Source organism: Nerophis ophidion, linkage group LG03 (assembly GCF_033978795.1).
Source record: "Nerophis ophidion isolate RoL-2023_Sa linkage group LG03, RoL_Noph_v1.0, whole genome shotgun sequence".
Lineage (NCBI taxonomy): Eukaryota > Metazoa > Chordata > Actinopteri > Syngnathiformes > Syngnathidae > Nerophis > Nerophis ophidion.
This window is the reverse complement of record NC_084613.1, coordinates 3,962,610-3,988,547: the sequence shown is the minus strand read 5'-3', so window position 1 is coordinate 3,988,547 and position 25,938 is coordinate 3,962,610. Positions and strand designations below refer to the sequence as shown.

Here is a 25,938-nt window from a genome sequence, read left to right as displayed (position 1 = left end):
GTCCAGTCCATAGTCGATCTAACATAATAGTGAGAGTCCAGTCCATAGTGGATCTAACATAATAGTGAGAGTCCAGTCCATAGTGGATCTAGCATAATAGTGTGAGAGTCCAGGCCATAGTGGATCTAACATAATAGTGAGCGTCCAGTCCATAGTGGATCTTACATAATAGTGAGAGTCCAGTCCATAGTGGACCTAACATAATAGTGAGAGTCCAGTCCATAGTGGATCTAACATAATAGTGAGAGTCCAGTCCATAGTGGATCTAACATAATAGTGAGAGTCCAGTCCATAGTGGATCTAGCATAATAGTGTGAGAGTCCAGGCCATAGTGGATCTAACATAATAGTGAGCGTCCAGTCCATAGTGGACCTAACATAATAGTGAGAGTCCTGTCCATAGTGGATCCAACATAATGAGTGAGGAGCTGGACGAAGTGGCTGGGCAGAGGGAAGTCTGGGCTTCCCTGCTTAGGCTGCTGCCCCCCGCGACTCGACCTCGGATAAGCGGAAGAAGATGGATGGATGATCTCTACAACTGGACTGTTTGGTTTGTCTTAGAAAATGTTTCGCCTCTCATCCGAGTAGGCTTCATCAGTTCATACTCATCCATCCATCCATCTTCTTTTCCTTATCTGAGCTTGGGTTGCGGGGGCAGCAACCTAAGCAGGGGAGCCCACCTCAACCTCCTTATGCTCTCTCAGGGCGAGCATGTCCCAAATTCCAAGGTTACTGTTTTGAAGCATTTTAAAACAAATAAAAGCTACAAGCAGCGATGGACGGGACCAACTTTTGCTGGTGTTTCCTGCCTTTACCCATTCAACATATCTTTACCTGCACATTACCTACCTTCCCTGCATCCTGGAGTCAAACTGGTGCTTCTTTCTGTCACCCACACACGCTGGTGCTTCCTGCCATCACTCAGACAACATACCTCTACCTGCACATTACCTACCTTCTCTGTATCCTGGAGTCAAACTGGTGCCTCCTTCTTTCACCCAGTCAACATATCTTTACCCGCACATTACCTACCTTCTCTGCATTGTGTGGTCACTCTGGTGCTTCCTGCTTTTAAGCGGCCATCTTGAGACGGCAGCAGCGCAGCGGTTTTTTGAAAGGCTCGTAAAAACAAAACCGGAGCAGTTAGAAAAGCTCTTTGCGCAACTTTTAATCTGAAGGGTTCAATCTCTCTCTTGTGCGAGTTTGAAGCTGACACAACAAACGCGCTCAGAGGAGATAATGTTTGAAAAAAGGTGACGGGTTTTTACAAAACTTTTGTTTTGAAGGGGTAATTGCCAACTTACTGTAGATTTTTGCTAAAGGATGTAAATGAATGAAATGTAGGTCTAAGTGAGACCTACATAGAGTTTTTTGTTTCATGTCTCTACGACATTCCTACCGGAAGTTACAAGCAGTTTTGTCTGTGTTTTCTTCCTAGGAGCAGTTTTGTCTGTGTTTTATTCCTAGGGGGCGCTAGAGCGCAATTTTGAGTTTTGGGGTTTGGTTTTTTTATTAGATCGCAAATTTTCGGCAGTCATGATGTGTGTGTCAAGTTTGGTGAGTTTTGAAGCATGTTAAGGGGCTCAAATTACAGCTCAAAGAGGCAAAAATTAATGTTTTTAGGTAACTTTTGTTTTGAAGAGGTTTTTGCCATCTTCCTGTTAATTTTGGTCAGTAAATAAAATGTAGGTGTAAGTGAGACCTACATAGAGGTTTTTGTTTCATGTCTCTACGACATACCTACCGGAAGTTACAAGCAGTTTTGTCTGTGTTTTAATCCTAGGGGGCGCTAGAGCGCAATTTTGAGTTTTGGGTTTTTTTTTTTTTTTTTTATTAGCTTGCAAATTTTTTGGCAGTCCTGATGTGTGTGTCCAGTTTGGTGAGTTTTGAAGCATTTTAAGGGGGTCAAATTATAGCTGAAAGAGGCAAAAATGAATGTTTTTAGGAAACTTTTGTTTCGAAGAGGTTTTTGCCAACTTCCTGTTGATTTTTGCTGAAGGAGGTCAGTGTATGAAATCTAGGTCTAAGTCAGACCTACATAGAGGTTTTTGTTTCATGTCTCTACGACATTCTTAATGGAAGTTACAAGCAGTTTTGTCTGGGTTTTCTTCCCAAGAGCAGTTTTGTCAGTGTTTCATTCCTAGGGGGCGCTAGAGTGCAATTTTGAGTTTTTTTGAGTTTTTTTTATTAGATTGCAATTTTCACCAGTCCTGATGTGTGTGTCCAGTTTGGTGAGTTTTGAAGCATTTTAAGGTGGTCAAATTACAGCTGAAAGAGGCAAAAATTATTTTTTTTTTTAGGAAACTTTTGTTTTGAAGAGGTTTTTACCAACTTCCTGTTGATTTTGGTCGGTAAATAAAATGTAGGTCTAAGTGAGACCTACATAGAGGTTTTTGTTTCATGTCTCTATGACATTCCTAACGGATATTATGAGCAATTTTATCTGTTTTTTCCTAGGGGGCGCTAGAGCGCAATTTTGAGTTTTGGGTTTTGTTTTGATGGCAATTTTCGCCAGTCCTGATGTGTGTGTCAAATATGGTGAGTTTTGAAGCATTTTAAGGGGGTCAAATTACACCTCAAAGAGGCGACGGTATAATAATAATAAAACCTTAGAAATACAATATGGTACTTTTGTCCCAAAGGGACATTCGGTCCCTAAAAAAACCTGTTGATGAGCTCACTATCATTGTAAAAGATACATTTCTCATCTTTGCCGACGTCGTGCAACTTTGCAAACACTTTTTTTGGGGGGGGGTGAAGGAGACGGGGTGGCCTCTGGTCTCCATGGCAACCAGCATCTCTTTTGTTGTCGCACTCAGCAGCAGAGGTCTGGACTGCTTCTCTCTTTAGTATTCTCCTCCTCTCGCGCTTCCTGGCGTCGTGTTCAGAACCTGCCAGCGTCTCTCTCGTCCGCATCGCTTCGGGGGGAAAAACAAGGACCCCGAAAGCGGCCGCTGCTTGTGAGCGTTTTCTCTGGCGTTGTGAGGCCCACAAATCATCTGCCTCAATGTGCTGAGTCAGCATGAGAGCAGGAGCTGGTGTTTGACTGATGACACTTCAGCAAACCTTTTCTGACATTTTGCCCGACAAAATAGTACAAGGGATTTGTGCTAATATCGTATCAGTTCAATATCGGTACTGCATCGAAAGTGAAAAAATGGAACAGGACATGATGATGACGATTAGACACTCTGTGGCGCTAATTGGAGCACACGGCAAAAAGTAGAATCTACAAACCCCGTTTCCATATGAGTTGGGAAATTGTGTTAGATGTAAATATAAACAGAATACAATGATTTGCTAATCCTTTTCAACCCATATTCAGTTGAATATGCTACAAAGACAACATATTTGATGTTCAAACTCATAAACATTATTATTTTTGGCAAATAATCATTAACGTAGAATTTCATGGCTGCAACACGTGCCAAAGTAGTTGGGAAAGGGCATGTTCACCACTGTGTTACATCACCTTTTCTTTTAACAACACTCAATAAACGTTTGGGAACTGAGGAAACTAATTGTTGAAGCTTTGAAAGTGGAATTCTTTCCCATTCTTGTTTTATGTAGAGCTTCAGTCCTTCAACAGTCCTGGGTCTCCGCTGTCCTATTTTACTCTTCATAATGCGCCACACATTTTCCATGGGAGACAGGTCTAAGACTGCAGGCAGGCCAGGAAAGTACCCGCACTCTTTTTTTATGAAGCCACACTTTTGTAACATGTGCTGAATGTGGTTTGGCATTGTCTTGCTGAAATAAGCAGGGGCGTCCATGAAAAAGACGGCGCTCAGATAGCAGCATAAGTTGTTCCAAAACCTGTATGTACCTTTCAGCATTAATGGTGCCTTCACAGATGTGTAAGTTACCCATGCCTTGGGCACTAATGCACCCCCATACCATCACACATGCTGGCTTTTACACTTTGTGTCGATAACAGTCTGGATGGTTCGCTTCCCCTTTGGTCCGGATGACACGATGTCGAATATTTCCAAAAACAATCTGAAACGTGGACTCGTCAGACCACAGAACACTTTTCCACTTTGCATCAGTCCATCTTAGATGATGTCGGGCCCAGAGAAGCCGGCGGCGTTTCTGGATGTTGTTGATAAATGGCTTTCGCTTTGCATAGTAGAGCTTTAACTTGCACTTACAGATGTAGCGACCAACTGTATTTAGTGACAGTGGTTTTCTGAAGTGTTCCTGAGCCCGTGTGGTGATATCCTTTAGAGATTGATGTGGGTTTTTGATACAGTGCCATTTGAGGGATGGAAGGTCACGGTCATTCAATGTTGGTTTCCGGCCATGCCGCTTACGTGGAGTGATTTCTCCAGATTCTCTGAACCTTTTGATGATATTATGGAGCGTAGATGTTGAAATCCCTAAATTTCTTGCAATGTCACTTTGAGAAAGGTTGTTCTTAAACTGTTTGACTATTTGCTCACGCAGTTGTGGACAAAGGGGTGAACCTCGCCCCATCCTTTCTTGTGAAAGACTTAGCATTTTTTGGGAAGCTGTTTTTATAGCCAATCATGGCACCCACCTGTTCCCAATTAGCCTGCACACCTGGGGGATGTTCCAAATAAGTGTTTGATGAGCATTCCTCAACTTTATCCGTATTTATTGCCACCTTTCCCAACTTTTTTGTCACTTGTTGCTGGCGTCAAATTCTAAAGTTAATGATTATTTGCAAAAAAAAATAAAGTTTATGAGTTTGAACATCAAATATGTTGTCTTTGTAGCATATTCAACTGAATATGGCTTGAAAAGGATTTGCAAATCATTGTATTCTGTTTATATTTACATCTAACACAATTTCCCAACTCATATGGAAACTGAGGTTTGTATGTTATATTTTATATTGCTAATATGGTACATTTTTAGTCTATTTAATAGCTGTCTTTTGTTTCTTTCAACCCTTAAAACTCATAATTTACAGTATTTAAACTCTTAAAAATGCCATAAAATACAATTACATTTCTTACAAATGCCATACTAGTAATTACAATGTTTTAACCTTTAAATATTTTTCTTTAATTACAGTCTTTCAACCCTTGAATATGTTATAAAATAATAATTTCATTAATTAAAAAATGTAATACATTTTCAATATTTTAACCCTTAAAAAACTTCATAAAATAGTCTTTTAAACCTTAAAAAATACATTAAAGTAGTCTTTCAACTTTAAAAAAATAATAATTTAATCCTTAAAAAAATGCCATGAAAGTATATGAACACTTAAAACTCATAAAATACAGCATTTCAACCCTTAAAAATGCTATAAAATAGTATTTTAACCCTTAAAAAAGGCCATAAAATACAATAATTTAATCCTCAATAATGAAATAATAAATTAAATAATAATTTCATTATTTAAAAAGTGCAAAAAATATATATATATTTTAACCCTAAAAAAATGTCATAAAATACAGTCTTTTAAACCTTAAAAAATACATATAAGTAGTCTTTCAAACTTTAAAAGTTATGATTTAATCCTTAAAAAAATGCCATGAAAGTATTTTAACCCTTAAAATTCATTAATTAAAAGTATTTCAACCCTTAAAAATGCCATAAAATCCATTTAAATTCTTAAAAATGCCATACTAGTAATTACAATGATCTAACCTTTAAACATTTTTCTTAAATTACAGTTTTTTAACACTCAAATTTTATAAAATAATCATTTAATTATTTAAATATGCCATAAAATTCAATATTTTAACCCTTAAAACATTTAATGAAATAGTCTTTTAAACCTTAAAAAATACATTAAAGTAGTCTCTCAACTTTGAAAAATAATGATTTCATCCTTTAAAAAAAAAAAATGCCATGAAAGTCTTTTGACACTTAAAACTTATAAATTACAGCATTTCAACCTTTAAAAATGCTACAAAATAGTATTTTAACCCTTAGAAATGCCATTAAGTACAAAAATTGTATTCTTGAAAATGCCATACTAGTAATTACAATGTTTCAACCGTTAAACATTTTTCTTTAATTACGGTCTTTCAACCCATAAAAACGTTATAAAATAATAATTTAACTATTTCAAAAATGCCATAAAATTCAATTTTTTACCCTTAAAAAAGTAATAAAAATCAGTCTTTTTAAACCTTAAAAAATACATTAAAGTAGTCTCTCAACTTTAAAAAAATAATAATTTAATCCTTAAAAAAATGCCATGAAAGTATATGAACACTAAAAACTCATAAATTACAGCATTTCAACCCTCAAAAATGCTATGAAATAGTATTTTAACCCTTAGAAATGCCATTAAATACAATAATTTAATTCTTAAAAATGCCATACTGGTAACAACAATGTTTTAACCTTTAAACATTTTTCTTTAATTAGTCTTTCAACCCTTAAATATGTTGTAAATAATCATTTAATTATTTAAAAAATGCCAAAATTATTTTAACCCTTAAAAAATGTCATAAAATAGTCTTTTAAACTTTAAAAAATACATTGAAGTAGTCTTTCAACTTTAAAATAAATAATGATTTTATCCTTTAAAAAATGCCTTAAAAGTCTTTTAACACTTAAAACTCATACATCACAGCATTTCAACCCTTTAAAATGCTATGAAATAGTATTTTAACCCTTAGAAATGCCATAAAATACAATAATTTAATTCTTAAAAATGCCATACTAGTAATTACAATGTTTCAACCTTTAAACATTTTTCTTTAATTACGGTCTTTCAACCCTTAAATATGTTTTAAAATAATCATTTAGTTGTTTAAAAAATGCAATAAAATTCAATATTCAACCCTTAAAAAATGTCATAAAATAGTCTTTTAAACCTTAAAAAATACATTAAAGTAGTCTTTCGACCTTAAAAAATAATGATTTAATCCTTAAAAAAATGCCATGAAATAGTCTTTTAACCCTTAAAACTCATAAATGAAAGTATTTCAACCCTTAAAAATGCTATTAAATAGTATTTTAACTCTTAGAAATGCAGTAAAATAAACAGAACTATTATGTATGCATTATTTTTTTTTATTCTACTTTTTGCTTATTGTTAATTGTCTTCAAGTTCTTATAAAAGTGCTTCTAAATAAAATGTATTATTGTTGTTATTATAATTAATATGAATGAATTCACTAAATATTTCCCTTTTAAATGTAAAACCGCAGTATTATTTCTCGGGCATATTCGTGGACGCTCTCGCTCGATAAATCGGACAGCGCTGAGAATAAATCACGTGCGTCCCATTTCCTTTGGCGCCGTCCCGTGTGGGCGTCAAATAAGGATTCCCATTTCCCTGCGCTCATAATTATTATTATTATTATCACCAAGATTGTACTGCTTTTTTGGTGTCAATAAGAGCGTCTCGTGCATTATTGATGATGCAAGTGATGAATAATGCACTCATCCTGTTGCACATCATGTTTTACCACATGAAAGCTGTGATTTTAATATGGATAAATGTTATTATTATTATTGTTCTGTGTGAGTATTAGCTGACGTGGGCTGAAAGTGGACTACGATGCTATTAAATAGAATAGAAAAGAAAGTACTTTATTGATCCCTGGGGGAAATTCAGCACCACAACTCACTCACAATAGACAATAAATACTATACAGCATTATTTACATTTAAACTATATAAATACTCTATTATACAGCATTATTTACATGTGAATAATATAAATACAGTCTATTATACAGCATTACTTACATGTGAATAATATAAATAAAGTCTGTTATACAGCATTATTCACATGTGAATAATATAAATAAAGTCTGTTATACAGCATTATTTACATGTGAATAATATAAATAAAGTCCATTATACAGCATTATTCACATGTGAATAACATAAATAAAGTCTGTTATACAGCATTATTTACATGTGAATAATATAAATAAAGTCTATTATACAGCATTATTTACATGTGAATAATATAAATAAAGTCTGTTATACAGCATTATTCACATGTGAATAATATAAATAAAGTCTATTATACAGCATTATTTACATGTGAATAATATAAATAAAGTCTATTATACAACATTATTCACATGTGAATAATATAAATACAGTCTATTATACAGCATTATCACATGAGAGTAATATAAATATAATATACATATATTCAACTGTGCAATAATAATATTCCACTCGCTTAGCTTCGTTATTCCCGCTCTTGTCCGTGTGCTTCCCAGCTTCCTCATTAAGGGTTTGATACTAAAAAGTTTTCCGTTAACACACAATGTATAAACAATGATACAACAGAATGATATTGTATCGTCTTGTCTCTCGTGTGCCATATTGTATCGTCTTGTCTCTCGTGTGACATTTTGTATCGCCTTGTCTCTCGTGTGCCATACTGTATCGTCTTGTCTCTCGTGTGCTATATTGTATCCTCTTGTCTCTCGTGTGCCATATTGTATCGTCTTGTCTCTCCTGTGCCATATTGTATCGTCTTGCCTCTCGTGTGCCATATTGTATCGTCTTGTCTCTCGTGTGCCATACGGTATCGTCTTGTCTCTCGTGTGCCATATTGTATCGTCTTGTCTCTCGTGTATCATATTGTATCGTCCTGTCTCCTGTGTGCCATACGGTATCGTCTTGTCTCTCCTGTGCCATTTTGTATCGTCTTGTCTCTCGTGTGCCATACTGTATCGTCTTGTCTCTCGTGTGCCATATTGTATCGTCTTGTCTCTCGTGTGCCATACGGTATCGTCTTGTCTCTCGTGTGCCATATTGTATCGTCTTGCCTCTCGTGTGCCATATTGTATCGTCTTGTCTCTCGTGTGCCATACGGTATCGTCTTGTCTCTCGTGTGCCATATTGTATCGTCTTGTCTCTCGTGTATCATATTGTATCGTCCTGTCTCCTGTGTGCCATACGGTATCGTCTTGTCTCTCCTGTGCCATTTTGTATCGTCTTGTCTCTCGTGTGCCATACTGTATCGTCTTGTCTCTCGTGTGCCATATTGTATCGTCTTGTCTCTCGTGTGCCATATTGTATCGTCTTGTCTCTCGTGTACCATACGGTATCGTCTTGTCTCTCGTGTGCCATACTGTATCGTCTTGTCTCTCGTGGGCCATATTGTATCGTCTTGTCTCTCGTGTGCCGTACTGTATCGTTTTGTCTCTCGTGTGCCATATTGTATCGTCTTGTCTCTCGTGTGCCATACTGTATCGTCTTGTCTCTCGTGTGCCATTTTGTATCGTCTTGTCTCTCGTGTGCCATATTCGCCACTCAAATAGGCCTTGTGTCCGTGAGGGGTTCACCTTTGACCTACGACGTTTGGGAGCAGCATGACAGCTGCCGCTGATATTCCACAGACGGCAGCGTGGAAGGCGACAGCTGAGCAAAGACTTGAAACCTCAACTTTTATTGTTTGCCCAGGACTCACATTTTAAAAGACTTTCACTAAATTCCTGTGACTGGATGTCTTAGTTTTAAACTTTACACACTAACGGACTTTAATGATGTCATAACCATAATATTGTGAGAGTCCAGTCCATAGTGGATCTAACATAATAGTGAGAGTCCAGTCCATAGTGGATCTAACATAATAGTGAGAGTCCAGTCCATAGTGGATCTAACAAAGTAGTGAGAGTCCAGTCCATAGTGGATCTAACATAATAGTGAGAGTCCAGTCCATAGTGGATCTAACATAATAGTGTGGGAGTCCAGTCCATAGTGGATCTAACATAATAGTGAGAGTCCAGTCCATAGTGGATCTAACATAATAGTGAGAGTCCAGTCCATAGTGGATCTAACATAATAGTGTGGGAGTCCAGTCCATAGTGGATCTAACATAATAGTGAGAGTCCAGTCCATAGTGGATCTAACATAATAGTGAGAGTCCAGTCCATAGTGGATCTAACATAATAGTGTGAGAGTCCAGTCCATAGTGGATCTAACATAAGAGTGAGAGTCCAGTCCATAGTGGATCTAAAATAATAGTGAGAGTCCAGTCCATAGTGGATCTAACATAATAGTGAGAGTCCAGTCCATAGTGGATCTAACATAATAGTGAAAGTCCAGTCCATAGTGGATCTAACAGAATAGTGAAAGTCCAGTCCATAGTGGATCTAACATAATAGTGAAAGTCCAGTCCATAGTGGATCTAACAGAATAGTGAAAGTCCAGTCCATAGTGGATCTAACATAAGAGTGAGAGTCCAGTCCATAGTGGATCTAACATAATAGTGAGAGTCCAGTCCATAGTGGATCTAACATAATAGTGAGAGTCCAGTCCATAGTGGATCTAAAATAATAGTGAGAGTCCAGTCCATAGTGGATCTAACATAATAGTGAGAGTCCAGTCCATAGTGGATCCAACATAATAGTGAAAGTCCAGTCCATAGTGGATCTAACAGAATAGTGAAAGTCCAGTCCATAGTGGATCTAACATAATAGTGAGAGTCCAGTCCATAGTGGATCTAACATAATAGTGAGAGTCCAGTCCATAGTGGATCTAACATAATAGTGAGAGTCCAGTCCATAGTGGATCTAACATAATAGTGAGAGTCCAGTCCATAGTGGATCTAACATAATAGTGAGAGTCCAGTCCATAGTGGATCTAATATAATAGTGAGAGTCCAGTCCATAGTGGATCTAACACAATAGTGAGAGTCCAGTCCATAGTGGATCTAACATAATAGTGAGAGTCCAGTCCATAGTGGATCTAACATAATAGTGAGAGTCCAGTCCATAGTGGATCTAACATAATAGTGAGAGTCCAGTCCATAGTGGATCTAACATAAGTGTGAGAGTCCAGCATAAGTCCATAGTGGATCCAACATAATAGTGAGAGTCCAGTCCATAGTGGATCCAACACAATAGTGAAAGTCCAGTCCATAGTGGGGCCAACAGGAGACCATCCTGAGTGGAGACAGGTCATCAGTGCAGAGATGTCCCCAACTGACGCACCGGCATGTGGTCCACCCCGGGTCCCGACCCTGGACAGCCAGCACTTCATCCATGGCAGCCTTAAATATGTCGAACAGACAACCGTAATTCGTCACGTTGCTACAAAAAGTAGCATGACTGCTAATATGTAGCATCATTTGAAAAGTCACCCGCTAGAGAATGAAGAGTACTTACTCCGCATGTCCACATCTCCATTCAGTGCCAAACCCACAAAATACCGGGTTTGAACTCACGACTTACCCATCCCAGGGCGGACACTCTACCCACTGGGCCACTGAGTAGGTCACCTGGTCACCCATGTTGTGCTGAGTAGCCAGGACACAGATGTTGTGGTGGTTTGTTTCCCAGGTCCAAGGTCTAACACGTTGTCTCTCCTCCAGGGTCAGCTGTCCCAGGCGCTCAACGGACTCTCCGATCGAGCCAGCGAGGCCAAGGAGTTCCTGGTGGAGCTGAGGAACACGGTGCAGCACATCCAGGTGCGAGCGGCGCCGTGTCGCACGCCCCCGCACTTCCACACAAAGCATCATGGGTGTTGTGGATCTTGCAGGAGAACGGCGTGGAGTTCGAGGCCTGTCTGGTGGCGCAGTGCGACGCCCTCATCGACGCTCTCAACCGGCGGAAGGCGCAGCTGCTGGGGCGCGTCAACAACGAGCACGAACACAAGCTGAAGGTGAGGAACAACAACAACAACAACAACAACAACAACAACAACACACTGATATTGTGTATGTTTGTGTTGTTGCTGAATATTGCATGTCATTACTTTCTCACACTCACCTCATGGAGGTCATGTGACTGCAATCTTCTTCTTCATGATGACATCACTGATGAAGAAGAAACTAACTAATGCATGTTACACACCTTCCTTCCTTCTTACCTTCCTTCCTTCCTTTCTACCTTCCTTCCTTCCTTCCTTCCTTCATTTCTTTCTTCCTTCCTTCCTTTCTACCTTCCTTCCTTCCTTCCTTCCTTCATTTCTTTCTTCCTTTCTACCTTCCTTCCTTCCTTCCTTCCTTTCTACCTTCCTTCCTTCCTTCCTTCCTTCATTTCTTTCTTCCTTTCTACCTTCCTTCCTTCCTTCCTTCCTTCCTTCATTGCTTTCTTCCTTCCTTCCTTTTTCCCAGCCTACCTTCCTTGATTCCCTCTTTCCTTCATTGTTTTCTTCTATCCTTGATTCCACCTTTCTTTCCTTCCTTGCGTCCGTCATTGCATCCTAACATCCTTCCTTGATTCCTATTTTCTTTCTTATTTTCCTTTCTTTTCTTGGTTTGTTCCTTCTTTCCATTCCTCCTTGCTTCCTTCCAGCTTTTCTTTTTCCATCTTTCCTTCTTTTCTTCCTTCCATCATTAATTCCTTCCTTCCTTCCGTCCTTCCTTCTTACTTTCTATTCATTCATTCTTGCTTCCTACATTCCTTCCTTCCTTCCTTCCTTCCTTTTTTGTCAGCCTTCCTTCCTCGCGTCCTTCTTTCCTTCCTTCATTGTTTTCTTCTATCCTTAATTCCACCTTTCTTTCCATCCTTGCATCCTAACTTCCTTCCTTCCTTCCACACACCTCTTTATCTTCCTTCTTTACATCCTTCCTTCTTTCATTACTTTCTTCCTTATTTCCTTTTTCCCAGCCTTGCTTCCTTGCATCCTTCTTTCCTTCCTTCATTTTCTTCTATCCTTGATTCCACCTTTCTTTCCTTCCTTGCATCCTAACTTCCTTCCTGGCTTCCTATTTTCTTTCTTACTTTCCTTTCTTAATTGCTTTGTTGCCTCTTTCCATTCCTCCCTGCTTTCTTGCTTTCTTCCAGCTTTTATCTTTCTATCCTTCCTTCCATTCTTCTTTCCTTCCTTCCTTCTTACTTTCTATTCATCTGTTCTTGCTTCCTACATTCCTTCCTTCCTTCCTTCCTTGTTTTATCAGCCTTCCTTCTTTCCTTCCTTCGTTGTTGTCTTCTACCCTTGATTCCACCTTTCTTTCCATCCTTGCATCCTAACTTCCTTCCTTCCTTCCACACACCTCCTTACCTTCCCTCTTTACATCCGTCCTTCTTTCATTGCTTTCTTCCTTATTTCCTTTTTTTCCAGCCTTGCTTCCTTGTGTCCTTCTTTCCTTCCTTCATTGTTTTCTTCTATCCTTGATTCCATCTTTCTTTCCTTCTTTGCATCCTAACTTTCTTCCTGGCTTCCTATTTTCTTTCTTACTTTCCTTTCTTTCTTGCTATGTTCCTACTTTCCATTCCTCCTTGCTTTCTTGCTTTCTTCCAGCTTTTATTTTTCCATCCTTCCTTCCATTCTTCTTTCCTTCCTTCCTTCCTTCCTTCATTCCTTCCTTCTTACTTTCTATTCATCCATTCTTGCTTCCTACATTCCTTCCTTCCTTCCTTTTTTTTGTCAGTCTTCCTTCCTTGCTTCTTTCGTTACTTCCTTCATTGTTGTCTTCTACCCTTGATTCCACCTTTCTTTCCATCCTTGCATCCTAACTTCCTTCCTTCCTTTTTTACATCCTTCCTTCTTTCATTGCTTTCTTCTTTATTTCCTTTTTCCCAGCCTTGCTTCCTTGCGTCCTTATTTCATTCCTTCATTGTTTTCTTCTATCCTTGATTCCACCTTTCTTTCCTTTCTTGCATCCTAACTTCCTTCCTGGCTTCCTATTTTCTTTCTTACTTTCCTTTCTTTCTTGCTAAGTTCCTTCTTTCCATTCCTCCTTGCTTTCTCTAGCTTTTCTTTATTCTTTCTTCCTTCCTTCCTTTCTTCCTGCCTTCCTTCCTTTCTTCTTTCCATTGTTAATTCCTAACTCTCTTCCTTGCTTCCTCCTTCCTTCTTAATTTCTGTTCATCCGTTCTTGCTTCCTACATTCCTACCTTCCTTTTTTCCCAGCCTTGCCTCCTTGCTTCCTTCCTTCATTGTTTTCTTCTATCCCTAAATCCACCTTCCTTGCATCCTAACTTCTTTCCTTGCTTCCTATTTTCTTTCTTACTTTCTTTTCTTTCTTGCTTTGTTCCTTCTTTCCATTCCTCATTGCTTTCTGACAGCTATTCTTTTTTCTATCATTCCTTCCATTCTTCTTTCCCTCTTTCTTTCCTTCCTTCTTTTCTTCCTTCCATCGTTAATTCCTACCTATCTTCCTTGCTTCTTCCTTCCTGCCTTTCTTCCTTCCTTCCATCGTTAATTCCTAACTCTCTTCCTTGCTTCTTCCTTCCTTCTTACTTTCTATTCATCCGTTCTTGCTTCCTACATTCCTTCCTTCCTTCCTTTTTTCCCAGCCTTGCCTCCTTGCTTCCTTCTTTCCTTCCTTCATTGTTTTCTTCTATCCTTAAATCCACCTTCCTTGCATCCTGACTTCTTTCCTTGCCTCCTATTTTCTTTCTTACTTTCTTTTCTTTCTTGCTTTGTTCCTTCTTTCCATTCCTCCTTGCTTTCTGCTAGCTTTTCTTTTTCTATCCTTCCTTCCATTCTTCTTTCCTTCTTTCTTTCCTTCCTTCTTTTCTTCCTTCCATTGTTAATTCCTACCCATCTTCCTTGCTTCTTCCTTCCTTCCTTCTTTCCTTCCTTCCTTCCTTTTTCCCAGCCTACCTTCCTTGATTCCTTCTTTCTTTCATTGTTTTCTTCTATCCTTGATTCCACCTTTCTTTTTTCCTTGCATCCATCCTTGCATCCTAACATCCTTCCTTGCTTCCTATTTTCTTTCTTAATTTCCTTCCTTTATTGCTGTGTTCCTTCTTTCCATTCCTCCTTGCTTCCTTCCAGGTTTGTTTTTCCAAACTTCCTTACATTCCTCTTTCCTTCTTTTCTTCCTTTCATCGTTAATTCCTACCTCTCTTCCTTGCTTCCTCCTTCTTTCTTACTTTCTGTTCATCCGTTCCTGCTTCCTACATTCCTTCCCTTTTTCCCGGCTTTGCTTCCTTCTTTCCTTCCTTCATTGTTTTCTTCTATCCTTGATTCCACCTTTCTTTTTTCCTTGCCTCCATCCTTGCATCCTAACATCGTTCCTTGCTTCCTATTTTCTTTCTTAATTTCCTTCTTTTCTTGCTGTTTTCCTTCTTTCCATTCCTCCTTGCTTCATTGCTTCCTTCCAGCTTTGTTTCTTCCAAACTTCCTTACATTCTTCTTTCCTTCCTTCCTTCCTTCTTTCCTTCCTTCCTTCCTTCTTTTCTTCCTTTCATCGTTAATTCCTACCTCTCTTCCTTGCTCCCTCCTTCTTTCTTACTTTCTGTTCATCCGTTCTTGCTTCCTACATTCCTTCCTTTTTTCCCAGCCTTGCTTCCTTCTTTCCTTCCTTCATTGTTTTCTTCTATCATTGATTCCACCTTTCTTTCCTTCTTTGCGTCCATCCTTGCATCCTAACTTCCTTCCTTGCTTCCTTTTTTTTCTTACTGTACTTTCCTTCCTTTCTTGCTTTGTTCCTTCTTTCCATTCTTCCCAGCTTTTCTTTTTCCATATTTCCTTCCATTTTTCTTTCCTTGCTTCCTTCCTTCCTTCTTTTCTTCCTTCCTTTGTTAATTCCTACCTCTCTTCCTGGCTTCCTCCTTATATTCTTCTTTCTTACCTTCCTTCTTACTTTCTATTCATCCGTTTTTTCTTCCTATATTCCTTCCTTCCTTCCTTCCCTTTCTCCCAATCTTTGTTTCCTTGCTTCCTTCCTTTGTTTTCTTCTATCCTTGATTACGCCTTACTTTCTTTCCATCCTTGCATCCTAACCTACCTACCTATTTTCTTTCTTCTTTTCCTTCCTTTCTTGCTTTGTTCCTTCTTTCCATTCCTCCTTGCTTCCTTCCAGCTTTGTTTTTTCCAAACTTCCTTACATTCTTCTTTCCTTCCTTCCTTCCTTCCTTCCTTCTTTTCTTTCTTTCATCGTTAATTCCTACCTCCCTTCCTTGCTTCCTCCTTCTTTCTTACTCTCTGTTCATCCGTTCTTGCTTCCTAGATTCCTTCCTTTTTTCCCAGCCTTGCTTCCTTCTTTCCTTCCTTCATTGTTTTCTTCTATCCTTGATTCCACTTTTCTTTTCTTCCTTGCATCCTAACATCCTTCCTTGCTTCCTATTTTCTTTCTTAATTTCCTTCCTTTCTTGCTGTGTTCCTTCTTTCCATTCCTCCTTGCTTCCTTCCAGCTTTGTCTTTTCCAAACTTCCTTACATTCTTCGTTCCTTCCTTCCTTCCTTCCTTCTTTCATCATTAATTCCTACCTCTCTTCCTTGCTTCCTCCTTACTTTCTGTTCATCCATTCTTGCTTCCTACATTCTTTCCTTTTTTCCCAGCCTTGCTTCCTTCTTTCCTTCCTTCATTGTTTTCTTCTATCCTTGATTCCCCCTTTCTTTCGTTCCTTGCATCCTAACTTCCTTCCTTGCTTCCTTTTTTTTTCTTACTTTCCTTCCTTTCTTGCTGTTTTCCTTCTTTTCATTCTTCCTTGCTTTCTCCCAGCTTTTCTTTTTCCATATTTCCTTCCATTTTTCTTTCCTTTCTTCCTTCCTTCCTTCGTTAATTCCTACCTCTCATCCTGGCTTCCTCCTTCTATTCTTCTTTCTTACCTTCCTTCTTACTTTCTATTCATCCGTTTTTTCTTCCTATATTCCTTCCTTCCTTCCCTTTCTCCCAATCTTTGTTTCCTTGCTTCCTTCCTTTGTTTTCTTCTATCCTTGATTACACCTTACTTTCCTTCCATCCTTGCATCCTAACCTACCTACCTATTTTCTTTCTTACTTTCCTTCCTCTCTTGCTTTGTTCCTTCTTTACATTCCTCCTTGCTTCCTTGCTTCCTTCCAGCTTTGTTTTTTCCAAACTTCCTTACATTCTTCTTTCCTTCCTTCCTTCCTGCTTTCCTTCCTTCCTTCCTTCTTTTCTTTCGTTCATCGTTAATTCCTACCTCTCTCCCTTGCTTCCTCCTTCTTTCTTACTTTCTGTTCATCCGTTCTTGCTTCCTACATTCCTTCCTTTTTTCCCGGCCTTGCTTCCTTCTTTCCTTCCTTCACTGTTTTCTTCTATCCTTGATTCCAATTTTTTCTTCCTTGCATCCTAACATCCTTCCTTGCTTCCTATTTTCTTTCTTAATTTCCTTCCTTTCTTGCTGTGTTCCTTCTTTCCATTCCTCCTTGCTTCCTTCCAGCTTTGTCTTTTCCAAACTTCCTTACATTCTTAGTTCCTTCCTTCCTTCTTTCCTTCTTTCATCATTAATTCCTACCTCTCTTCCTTGCTTCCTCCTTCTTTCTTACTTTCTGTTCATCCATTCTTGCTTCCTAAATTATTTCCTTTTTTCCCAGCCTTGCTTCCTTCTTTCCTTCCTTCATTGTTTTCTTCTATCCTTGATTCCACCTTTCTTTCCTTCCTTGCATCCATCCTTGCATCCTAACTTCCTTCCTTGCTCCCTTTTTTTCTTACTTTCCTTCCTTTCTTGCTTTGTTCCTTCTTTCCATTCCTCTTTGCTTTCTCCCAGCTTTTCTTTTTCCATATTTCCTTCCATTTTTCTTTCCTTGCTTCCTTCCTTCCTTCGTTAATTCCTACCTCTCCTCCTGGCTTCCTCCTTCTATTCTTCTTTCTTACCTTCCTTCTTACTTTCTATTCATCCGTTTTTTCTTCCTATATTCCTTCCTTCCTTCCCTTTCTCCCAATCTTTGTTTCCTTGCTTCCTTCATTTCCTTCCTTTGTTTTCTTCTATCCTTGATTACGCCTTACTTTCCTTCCATCCTTGCATCCTAACCTACCTACCTATTTTCTTTCTTACTTTCCTTCCTTTCTTGCGTTGTTCCTTCTTTCCATTCCTCCTTGCTTTCTGCCAGCTTTTCTTTTTCTATCCTTCCTTCCATTCTTCTTTCCTTCTTTCTTTCCCTCCTTCTTTTCTTCCTTCCATTGTTAATTCCTACCTATCTTCCTTGCTTCTTCCTTCCTTCCTTCCTTTTTCCCATTCTACCTTCCTTGATTCCTTCTTTCCTTCATTGTTTTCTTTTATCCTTGTTTCCACCTTTCTTTTATTCCTTGCGTCCATCCTTGCATCCTAACATCCTTCCTTGCTTCCTATTTTCTTTCTTAATTTCCTTCCTTTCTTGCTGTGTTCCTTCTTTCCATTCCTCCTTGCTTCCTTGCTTCCTTCCAGCGTAGTTTTTTCCAAACTTCCTTACATTCTTCTTTCCTTCCTTCCTTCTTTCCTTCCTTTCATCGTTAATTCCTACCTGCTTCCTCCTTACTTTCTGTTCCCTCCGTTCTTGCTTCCTACATTCCTTCCTTTTTTCCCAGCCTTGCTTCCTTCTTTCCTTCCTTCATTGTTTTCTTCTATCCTTGATTCCACCTTTCTTTCCTTCCTCGCATCCATCCTTGCATCCTAACTTTCTTCCTTGCTTCCTTTATTTTTCTTACTTTCCTTCCTTTCTTGCTTTGTGCCTTCTTTCCATTCCTCCTTGCTTTCTCCCAGCTTTTGTTTTTCCATATTTCCTTCCATTTTTCTTTCCTTTCTTCCTTCCTTCCTTCGTTAATTCCTACCTCTCTTCCTGGCTTCCTCCTTCTATTCTTCTTTGTTACCTTCCTTCTTACTTTCTATTCATCCGTTTTTTCTTCCTATATTCCTTCCTTCCTTCCCTTTCTCCCAATCTTTGTTTCCTTGCTTCCTTCCTTTGTTTTCTTCTATCCTTGATTACACCTTACTTTCCTTCCATCCTTGCATCCTAACCTACCTACCTATTTTCTTTCTTACTTTCCTTCCTTTCTTGCTTTGTTCCTTCTTTCCATTCCTCCTTGCTTTCTGCCAGCGTTTCTTTTTCTATCCTTCCTTCCATTCTTCTTTCCTTCTTTCTTTCCCTCCTTCTTTTCTTCCTTCCATTGTTAATTCCTACCTATCTTCCTTGCTTCTTCCTTCCTTCCTTCCTTCCTTTTTCCCAGCCTACCTTCCTTGATTCCTTCTTTCCTTCATTGTTTTATTCTATCCTTGATTCCACCTTTCTTTTCTTCCTTGTGTCCATCCTTCCATCCTAACATCCTTCCTTGCTTCCTATTTTCTTTCTTAATTTCCTTCCTTTCTTGCTGTGTTCCTTCTTTCCATTCCTCCTTGCTTCCTTCCAGCTTTGTTTTTTTTTCCAAACTTTCTTACATTCTTCTTTCCTTCCTTCCTTCCTTCTTCTCTTCCTTCCTTCGTTAATTCCTACCTCTTTTCCTGGCTTGCTCCTTCTATTCTTCTTTCTTACCTTCCTTCTTACTTTTTATTCATCCATTTTTTCTTCCTATATTCCTTCCTTACTTCCCTTTCTCCCAATCTTTGTTTCCTTGCTTCCTTCCTTTGTTTCCTTCTATCCTTGATTACGCCTTACTTTCCTTCCTTTCTTGCTTTGTTCCTTCTTTCCATTCCTCCTTGCTTTCTGCCAGCGTTTCTTTTTCTATCCTTCCTTCCATTCTTCTTTCCTTCTTTCTTTCCCTCCTTCTTTTCTTCCTTCCATTGTTAATTCCTACCTATCTTCCTTGCTTCTTCCTTCCTTCCTTCCTTTTTCCCAGCCTACCTTCCTTGATTCCTTCTTTCCTTCATTGTTTTATTCTATCCTTGATTCCACCTTTCTTTTCTTCCTTGCATCCTAACATCCTTCCTTGCTTCCTATTTTCTTTCTTAATTTCCTTCCTTTCTTGCTGTGTTCCTTCTTTCCATTCCTCCTTGCTTCCTTCCAGCTTTGTTTTTTTTCCAAACTTTCTTACATTCTTCTTTCCTTCCTTCCTTCCTTCCTTCCTTCCTTCTTCTCTTCCTTCCTTTGTTAATTCCTACCTCTCTTCCTGGCTTGCTCCTTCTATTCTTTTTTCTTACCTTCCTTCTTACTTTTTATTCATCCATTTTTTCTTCCTATATTCCTTCCTTCCTTCCCTTTCTCCCAATCTTTGTTTCCTTGCTTCCTTCCTTTGTTTTCTTCTATCCTTGATTACGCCTTACTTTCCTTCCATCCTTGCATCCTAACCTACCTACGTATTTTCTTTCTTACTTTCCCTCCTTTCTTGCTTTGTTCCTTCTTTCCATTCCTCCTTGCTTCCTTCCAGCTTTGTTTTTTTTCCAAACTTTCTTACATTCTTCTTTCCTTCCTTCCTTCCTTCCTTCCTTCCTTCTTCTCTTCCTTCCTTTGTTAATTCCTACCTCTCTTCCTGGCTTGCTCCTTCTATTCTTTTTTCTTACCTTCCTTCTTACTTTTTATTCATCCATTTTTTCTTCCTATATTCCTTCCTTCCTTCCCTTTCTCCCAATCTTTGTTTCCTTGCTTCCTTCCTTTGTTTTCTTCTATCCTTGATTACGCCTTACTTTCCTTCCATCCTTGCATCCTAACCTTCCTACGTATTTTCTTTCTTACTTTCCTTCCTTTCTTGCTTTGTTCCTTCTTTCCATTCCTCCTTGCTTCCTTCCAGCTTTGTTTTTTCCAAACTTCCTTACATTCTTCTTTCCTTCCTTCCTTCCTTCTTTTCTTTCGTTCATCGTTAATTCCTACCTCTCTCCCTTGCTTCCTCCTTCTTTCTTACTTTCTGTTCATCCGTTCTTGCTTCCTACATTCCTTCCTTTTTTCCCGGCCTTGCTTCCTTCTTTCCTTCCTTCATTGTTTTCTTCTATCCTTGATTCCAATTTTTTCTTCCTTGCATCCTAACATCCTTCCTTGCTTCCTATTTTCTTTCTTAATTTCCTTCCTTTCTTGCTGTGTTCCTTCTTTCCATTCCTCCTTGCTTCCTTCCAGCTTTGTCTTTTCCAAACTTCCTTACATTCTTAGTTCCTTCCTTCCTTCTTTCCTTCTTTCATCATTAATTCCTACCTCTCTTCCTTGCTTCCTCCTTCTTTCTTACTTTCTGTTCATCCATTCTTGCTTCCTACATTTTTTCCTTTTTTCCCAGCCTTGCTTCCTTCTTTCCTTCCTTCATTGTTTTCTTCTATCCTTGATTCCCCCTTTCTTTCCTTCCTTGCATCCTAACTTCCTTCCTTGCTTCCTTTTTTTTTCTTACTTTCCTTCCTTTCTTGCTGTTTTCCTTCTTTTCATTCTTCCTTGCTTTCTCCCAGCTTTTCTTTTTCCATATTTCCTTCCATTTTTCTTTCCTTTCTTCCTTCCTTCCTTCGTTAATTCCTACCTCTCCTCCTGGCTTCCTCCTTCTATTCTTCTTTCTTACCTTCCTTCTTACTTTCTATTCATCCGTTTTTTCTTCCTATATTCCTTCCTTCCTTCCCTTTCTCCCAATCTTTGTTTCCTTGCCTCCTTCCTTTGTTTTCTTCTATCCTTGATTATGCCTTTCTTTCCTTCCATCCTTGCATCCTAACCTACCTACCTATTTTCTTTCTTCTTTTCCTTCCTTTCTTGCTTTGTTCCTTCTTTCCATTCCTCCTTGCTTCCTTGCTTCCTTCCAGCTTTGTTTTTTCCAAACTTCCTTACATTCTTCTTTCCTTCCTTCCTTCCTGCTTTCCTTCCTTCCTTCCTTCTTTTCTTTCGTTCATCGTTAATTCCTACCTCTCTCCCTTGCTTCCTCCTTCTTTCTTACTTTCTGTTCATCCGTTCTTGCTTCCTACATTCCTTCCTTTTTTCCCGGCCTTGCTTCCTTCTTTCCTTCCTTCATTGTTTTCTTATATCCTTGATTCCACTTTTTTCTTCCTTGCATCCTAACATCCTTCCTTGCTTCCTATTTTCTTTCTTAATTTCCTTCCTTTCTTGCTGTGTTCCTTCTTTCCATTCCTCCTTGCTTCCTTCCAGCTTTGTCTTTTCCAAACTTCCTTACATTCTTCGTTCCTTCCTTCCTTCCTTCCTTCCTTCTTTCATCATTAATTCCTACCTCTCTTCCTTGCTTCCTCCTTACTTTCTGTTCATCCATTCTTGCTTCCTAAATTATTTCCTTTTTTCCCAGCCTTGCTTCCTTCTTTCCTTCCTTCATTGTTTTCTTCTATCCTTGATTCCACCTTTCTTTCCTTCCTCACATCCTAACTTTCTTCCTTGCTTCCTTTATTTTTCTTACTTTCCTTCCTTTCTTGCTTTGTTCCTTCTTTCCATTCCTCCTTGCTTTCTCCCAGCTTTTGTTTTTCCATATTTCCTTCCATTTTTCTTTCCTTTCTTCCTTCCTTCCTTCGTTAATTCCTACCTCTCTTCCTGGCTTCCTCCTTCTATTCTTCTTTCTTACCTTCCTTCTTACTTTCTATTCATCCGTTTTTTCTTCCTATATTCCTTCCTTCCTTCCCTTTCTCCCAATCTTTGTTTCCTTGCTTCCTTCCTTTGTTTCCTTCTATCCTTGATTACGCCTTACTTTCCTTCCATCCTTGCATCCTAACCTACCTACCTATTTTCTTTCTTGCTTTCCTTCCTTTCTTGCTTTGTTCCTTCTTTCCATTCCTCCTTGCTTTCTGCCAGCGTTTCTTTTTCTATCCTTCCTTCCATTCTTCTTTCCTTCTTTCTTTCCCTCCTTCTTTTCTTCCTTCCATTGTTAATTCCTACCTATCTTCCTTGCTTCTTCCTTCCTTCCTTTTTCCCAGCCTACCTTCCTTGATTCCTTCTTTCCTTCATTGTTTTATTCTATCCTTGATTCCACCTTTCTTTTCTTCCTTGCGTCCATCCTTGCATCCTAACATCCTTCCTTGCTTCCTATTTTCTTTCTTAATTTCCTTCCTTTCTTGCTGTGTTCCTTCTTTCCATTCCTCCTTGCTTCCTTCCAGCTTTGTTTTTTTTCCAAACTTTCTTACATTCTTCTTTCCTTCCTTCCTTCCTTCTTCTCTTCCTTCCTTTGTTAATTCCTACCTCTCTTCCTGGCTTGCTCCTTCTATTCTTTTTTCTTACCTTCCTTCTTACTTTTTATTCATCCATTTTTTCTTCCTATATTCCTTCCTTCCTTCCCTTTCTCCCAATCTTTGTTTCCTTGCTTCCTTCCTTTGTTTCCTTCTATCCTTGATTACGCCTTACTTTCCTTCCATCCTTGCATCCTAACCTACCTACCTATTTTCTTTCTTACTTTCCTTCCTTTCTTGCGTTGTTCCTTCTTTCCATTCCTCCTTGCTTTCTTCCACCTTCTCTTTTTCTATCCTTCCTTACATTCTTTTTTCCTTCCTTCCTTCCTGTCTTCATTGTTTGTTTCCTTACCTCTCTTTTTTGCTTCCGAGCTTCCTTGCGTCCATCCAGCAGGCTCTACTCCGCTGGATGGCGAGGGCAATTAGCCTAGTTCTACTACCCTGTGGTGGTTCTGGTGGTTCGGGTTCTGTCCCTCTTCCTTCCGTGGTCTACCCAGCAGAGAAGCCTATCTCGTAAGACCGGGTCTAAATCACAGATCCCGCCGTTTATGGGTAGCTCGCCTCTAATGAATGTTGGCTCTTGTTACTGACTAGGTTAAATTCGGGGGCTCGGATAAGGAAAAACCCTTACAGGACATATTGTAAGTGGACTACGTCAGAGTGACCCTTCAGAGCTAGGTGTTGGACACGTACAAACCCTGCTGTATTACATCAAGGACGAGGTGGTACAAAGGGGCATGAATTCTTCTTTCTTTATATGATGCCTTTTATTGCAGGTTCGATAGCGTAAGCGTTGCAAAGCGTCAATAAATCATTCCCAATAATCATCAATAACTAAAGAAAATAACTAAAATCATTGCAATGATGTAATAAATGGCTAATCAATGTGTCTCTATATCAGTTTTAGTAGAAGTTCAAATGGGTCTTACTGTGCCAGGTTCTTCGGGGGATGTTCCCAAAAAGAGGAATGCTCGAATCGGTTCCCATAAATCGGAAAGATTCAAAACTAAAGTCGGTAAACCGAAAACCGCAAGGTCCCAAAAAAGGGGAGAAAGTATCAAATAAAACCCGAAAAACAGACTAGCCCGAAAAAGGGGAAAAATCATAAAATAAAACCCGGAAATCCACAAAAAAAAACAAAAAGGGGAAGATGGAAAAACGAGACAAAACCCCAAAAGTACCCCTAAACGAAACGAAACGAGCTTTCCAAAAAGGGAAAAAGGCTAAAAGTGTCCAAAAAGTGGGTCTATTGCAAATTTGGAGGAAGCCAGATGGATCACCGGGCCCGGCGATCACATCCAGGCTTCGTCTGCGTCAGCAGAAGAGGGGAGCGCTAAAGGAGAAGTGGTGGCGGCCGCGAGCCGAGGCCTGAGCGGCCAACGCCCTGGTTCCTCGGGTGGACAGGAAGTTTTGTTCCTCTTTTGCCGTTATCTCAGAAATGGAGAAAAGTCTCTTGTTCGTCGAATCAGGTTCTGTTTGGAGAGCTGGAAAAGTTCTTTCAGTCCAAGCAGATCAGAGGTCTTCTCTGTGGTCCATTGGATGCGACGTAGAAGTACGGAATCCCGTATAATAGCGAAGTCAACATTCCTATATACCCTCTGTTTTGGGGTGGTTACGCTTCTCAGCCAACCACCTTCCTCGTTGCTATGGTGATACAACACATCACATTATTCTCGACAATACAGTGGTTATTGTCCATGTGACCTCTGCCCCACCATTTAATTGGCCAACTATACTTGTTGCTATGCACAAAGCGGCAGAAACGGGAATGTTCCAGACTCTTACCCAACATCCTGTTATGCAGCTCAGTGTTTCCAATCCAAGTTCCTCATCAGTGTCATGTTAAAGGGGAACATTATCACAATTTCAAAAGGGTTAAAACCAATCAAAATTAGTTCCCAGTGGCTTATTTTATTTTTGGAATTTTGTTTCAAAATTTTACCCGTCCCAGAATATCCCTAAAAAAAGCTTTAAAGTGCCTTATTTTCGCTCTCTCGAAGCCACTGTCTATTTTCCTGTGACGTCACACAGTGCTGCCAATACAAATAAACAATGGCGGTTACCACAGCAAGATATAGCGACATTAGCTCGGATTCAGACTCGGATTTCAGCTGCTTATGTATTGAAACGGATGGTTGGAGTATGGAGGCAGATAGCGAAAACAAAATTGAAGAAGAAACTGAAGCTATTCACGCTATTCGGCGATGTCTGCGTTAGCATCGCCGGTAAAATATGCGGACCAAACGATCAGGACTTTCGCATTGACACTGGAGCAACTTAAATCCGTCGATTGGTAAGTGTTTGTTTGCACCAACTGAGCTAAATCACCCAGTATGCCTTTCAATCTTATACGTGCACTAAATACAAAAAAAAATTAAAGCTGCAAGCAGTGTTGGTCGGGTCCGCCTTTGGCTGCTGCCCCCGAGACCCACGGCCGGATAAGCGCTAGAAGACGCCTTGGAGCCACTATTTTGAGAATCTAATGCATTGTGAAAGTAATGCAGTTGTTGCATTGAAGTGAAAATATTAAACTTCCTGTTGATTTTTGCCAAAGTATGTTAATTATTAAAATGTAGGTCTAAGTGAGACCTACATAGTGTTGTTTGTTTCATGTCTCTCTGACATTCCTACCGGAAGTTACAAGCAGTTTTGTCTGTGTTTTCTTCCTAGGAGCAGTTTGTCCGTGTTCTATTCCTAGGGGGGCGGTAGAGCGCAATTTTGAGTTTTGAGGTTAGGTTTTTTCATCAGATCGCAATTTTTGCCAGTCCTGATGTGTGTGTCAAGTTTGGTGAGTTTAGAAGCATTTTAAGGGGGTCAAATAACAGCTCAAAGAGGCAAAAATGACATTTTTTAGGAGACTTTGCACAGGGGTTCTTGAAGGCGCGTAAAATCAAAACCTGAGAACTTATCAAAACTCTGTTCTATACTTTTAATCAGAAGGGTTCAATCTCTCTCCTGTGCGAGTTTGAAGCCAAACCACAAACGCACTCAGAGGAGATAATGTTTGACAGAAAGGTGACCGTTTTTACAAAACTTTTGTTTTGAAGGCGGATTGCAAACTTCCTGTTGATTTTTGTTGGGGTTGTCAATCTATGAAATGTAGGTCCAAGCGAGACCTACATAGAGGTTTTTGTTTCATGTCTCTCCGACATTCTTACCGGAAGTTACAAGCAATTCTGTCCGTGTTTTCTTCCTAGGAGCAGTTTTTTCAGTGTTTTATTCAAAAATAGCGCTAGAGCGCAATTTTGAGTTTTGGGGTTTGGTTTTTTTCATTAGATCGCAATATTCGCCAAGTCCTTATGTGTGCGCCAAGTTTGGTGACTTTTGAAGCATTTTAAAGGGGTCAAAATTACAGCGCAA

The 25,938-nt window shown here is 39.2% G+C and overlaps 2 protein-coding genes across 4 annotated transcripts in view; one reads left to right on the top strand and one right to left on the bottom strand.

The window, feature by feature from the left end:
* LOC133548678 (E3 ubiquitin-protein ligase TRIM9-like) overlaps positions 1–25,938 on the top strand; it is a 47,831-nt gene that overhangs the window by 10,900 nt on the left and 10,993 nt on the right. The window contains exons 2-3 of the mRNA XM_061893649.1: positions 11,275–11,370; positions 11,442–11,564. Of these exons, the coding sequence (XP_061749633.1) occupies positions 11,275–11,370; positions 11,442–11,564 (219 nt within the window). The remainder of the gene's footprint in view (positions 1–11,274; positions 11,371–11,441; positions 11,565–25,938) is intronic.
* LOC133548986 (uncharacterized) lies at positions 7,795–24,447 on the bottom strand. Of its 3 annotated transcripts, none has more exons than XM_061893984.1 (2): positions 11,672–24,447; positions 7,795–11,558 (listed from the first exon to the last, which is right to left on the bottom strand). In XM_061893984.1, the coding sequence occupies exon 2, from the start codon at positions 9,143–9,145 to the stop codon at positions 8,009–8,011; it is 1,137 nt and encodes a 378-aa protein (XP_061749968.1). In that variant the 5' UTR covers positions 9,146–11,558; positions 11,672–24,447; the 3' UTR covers positions 7,795–8,008. The 3 variants fall into 3 exon arrangements, with proteins under 3 accessions (XP_061749968.1, XP_061749967.1, XP_061749969.1); XM_061893983.1 differs by having other exon boundaries at positions 7,795–11,525; XM_061893985.1 differs by having other exon boundaries at positions 7,795–11,522.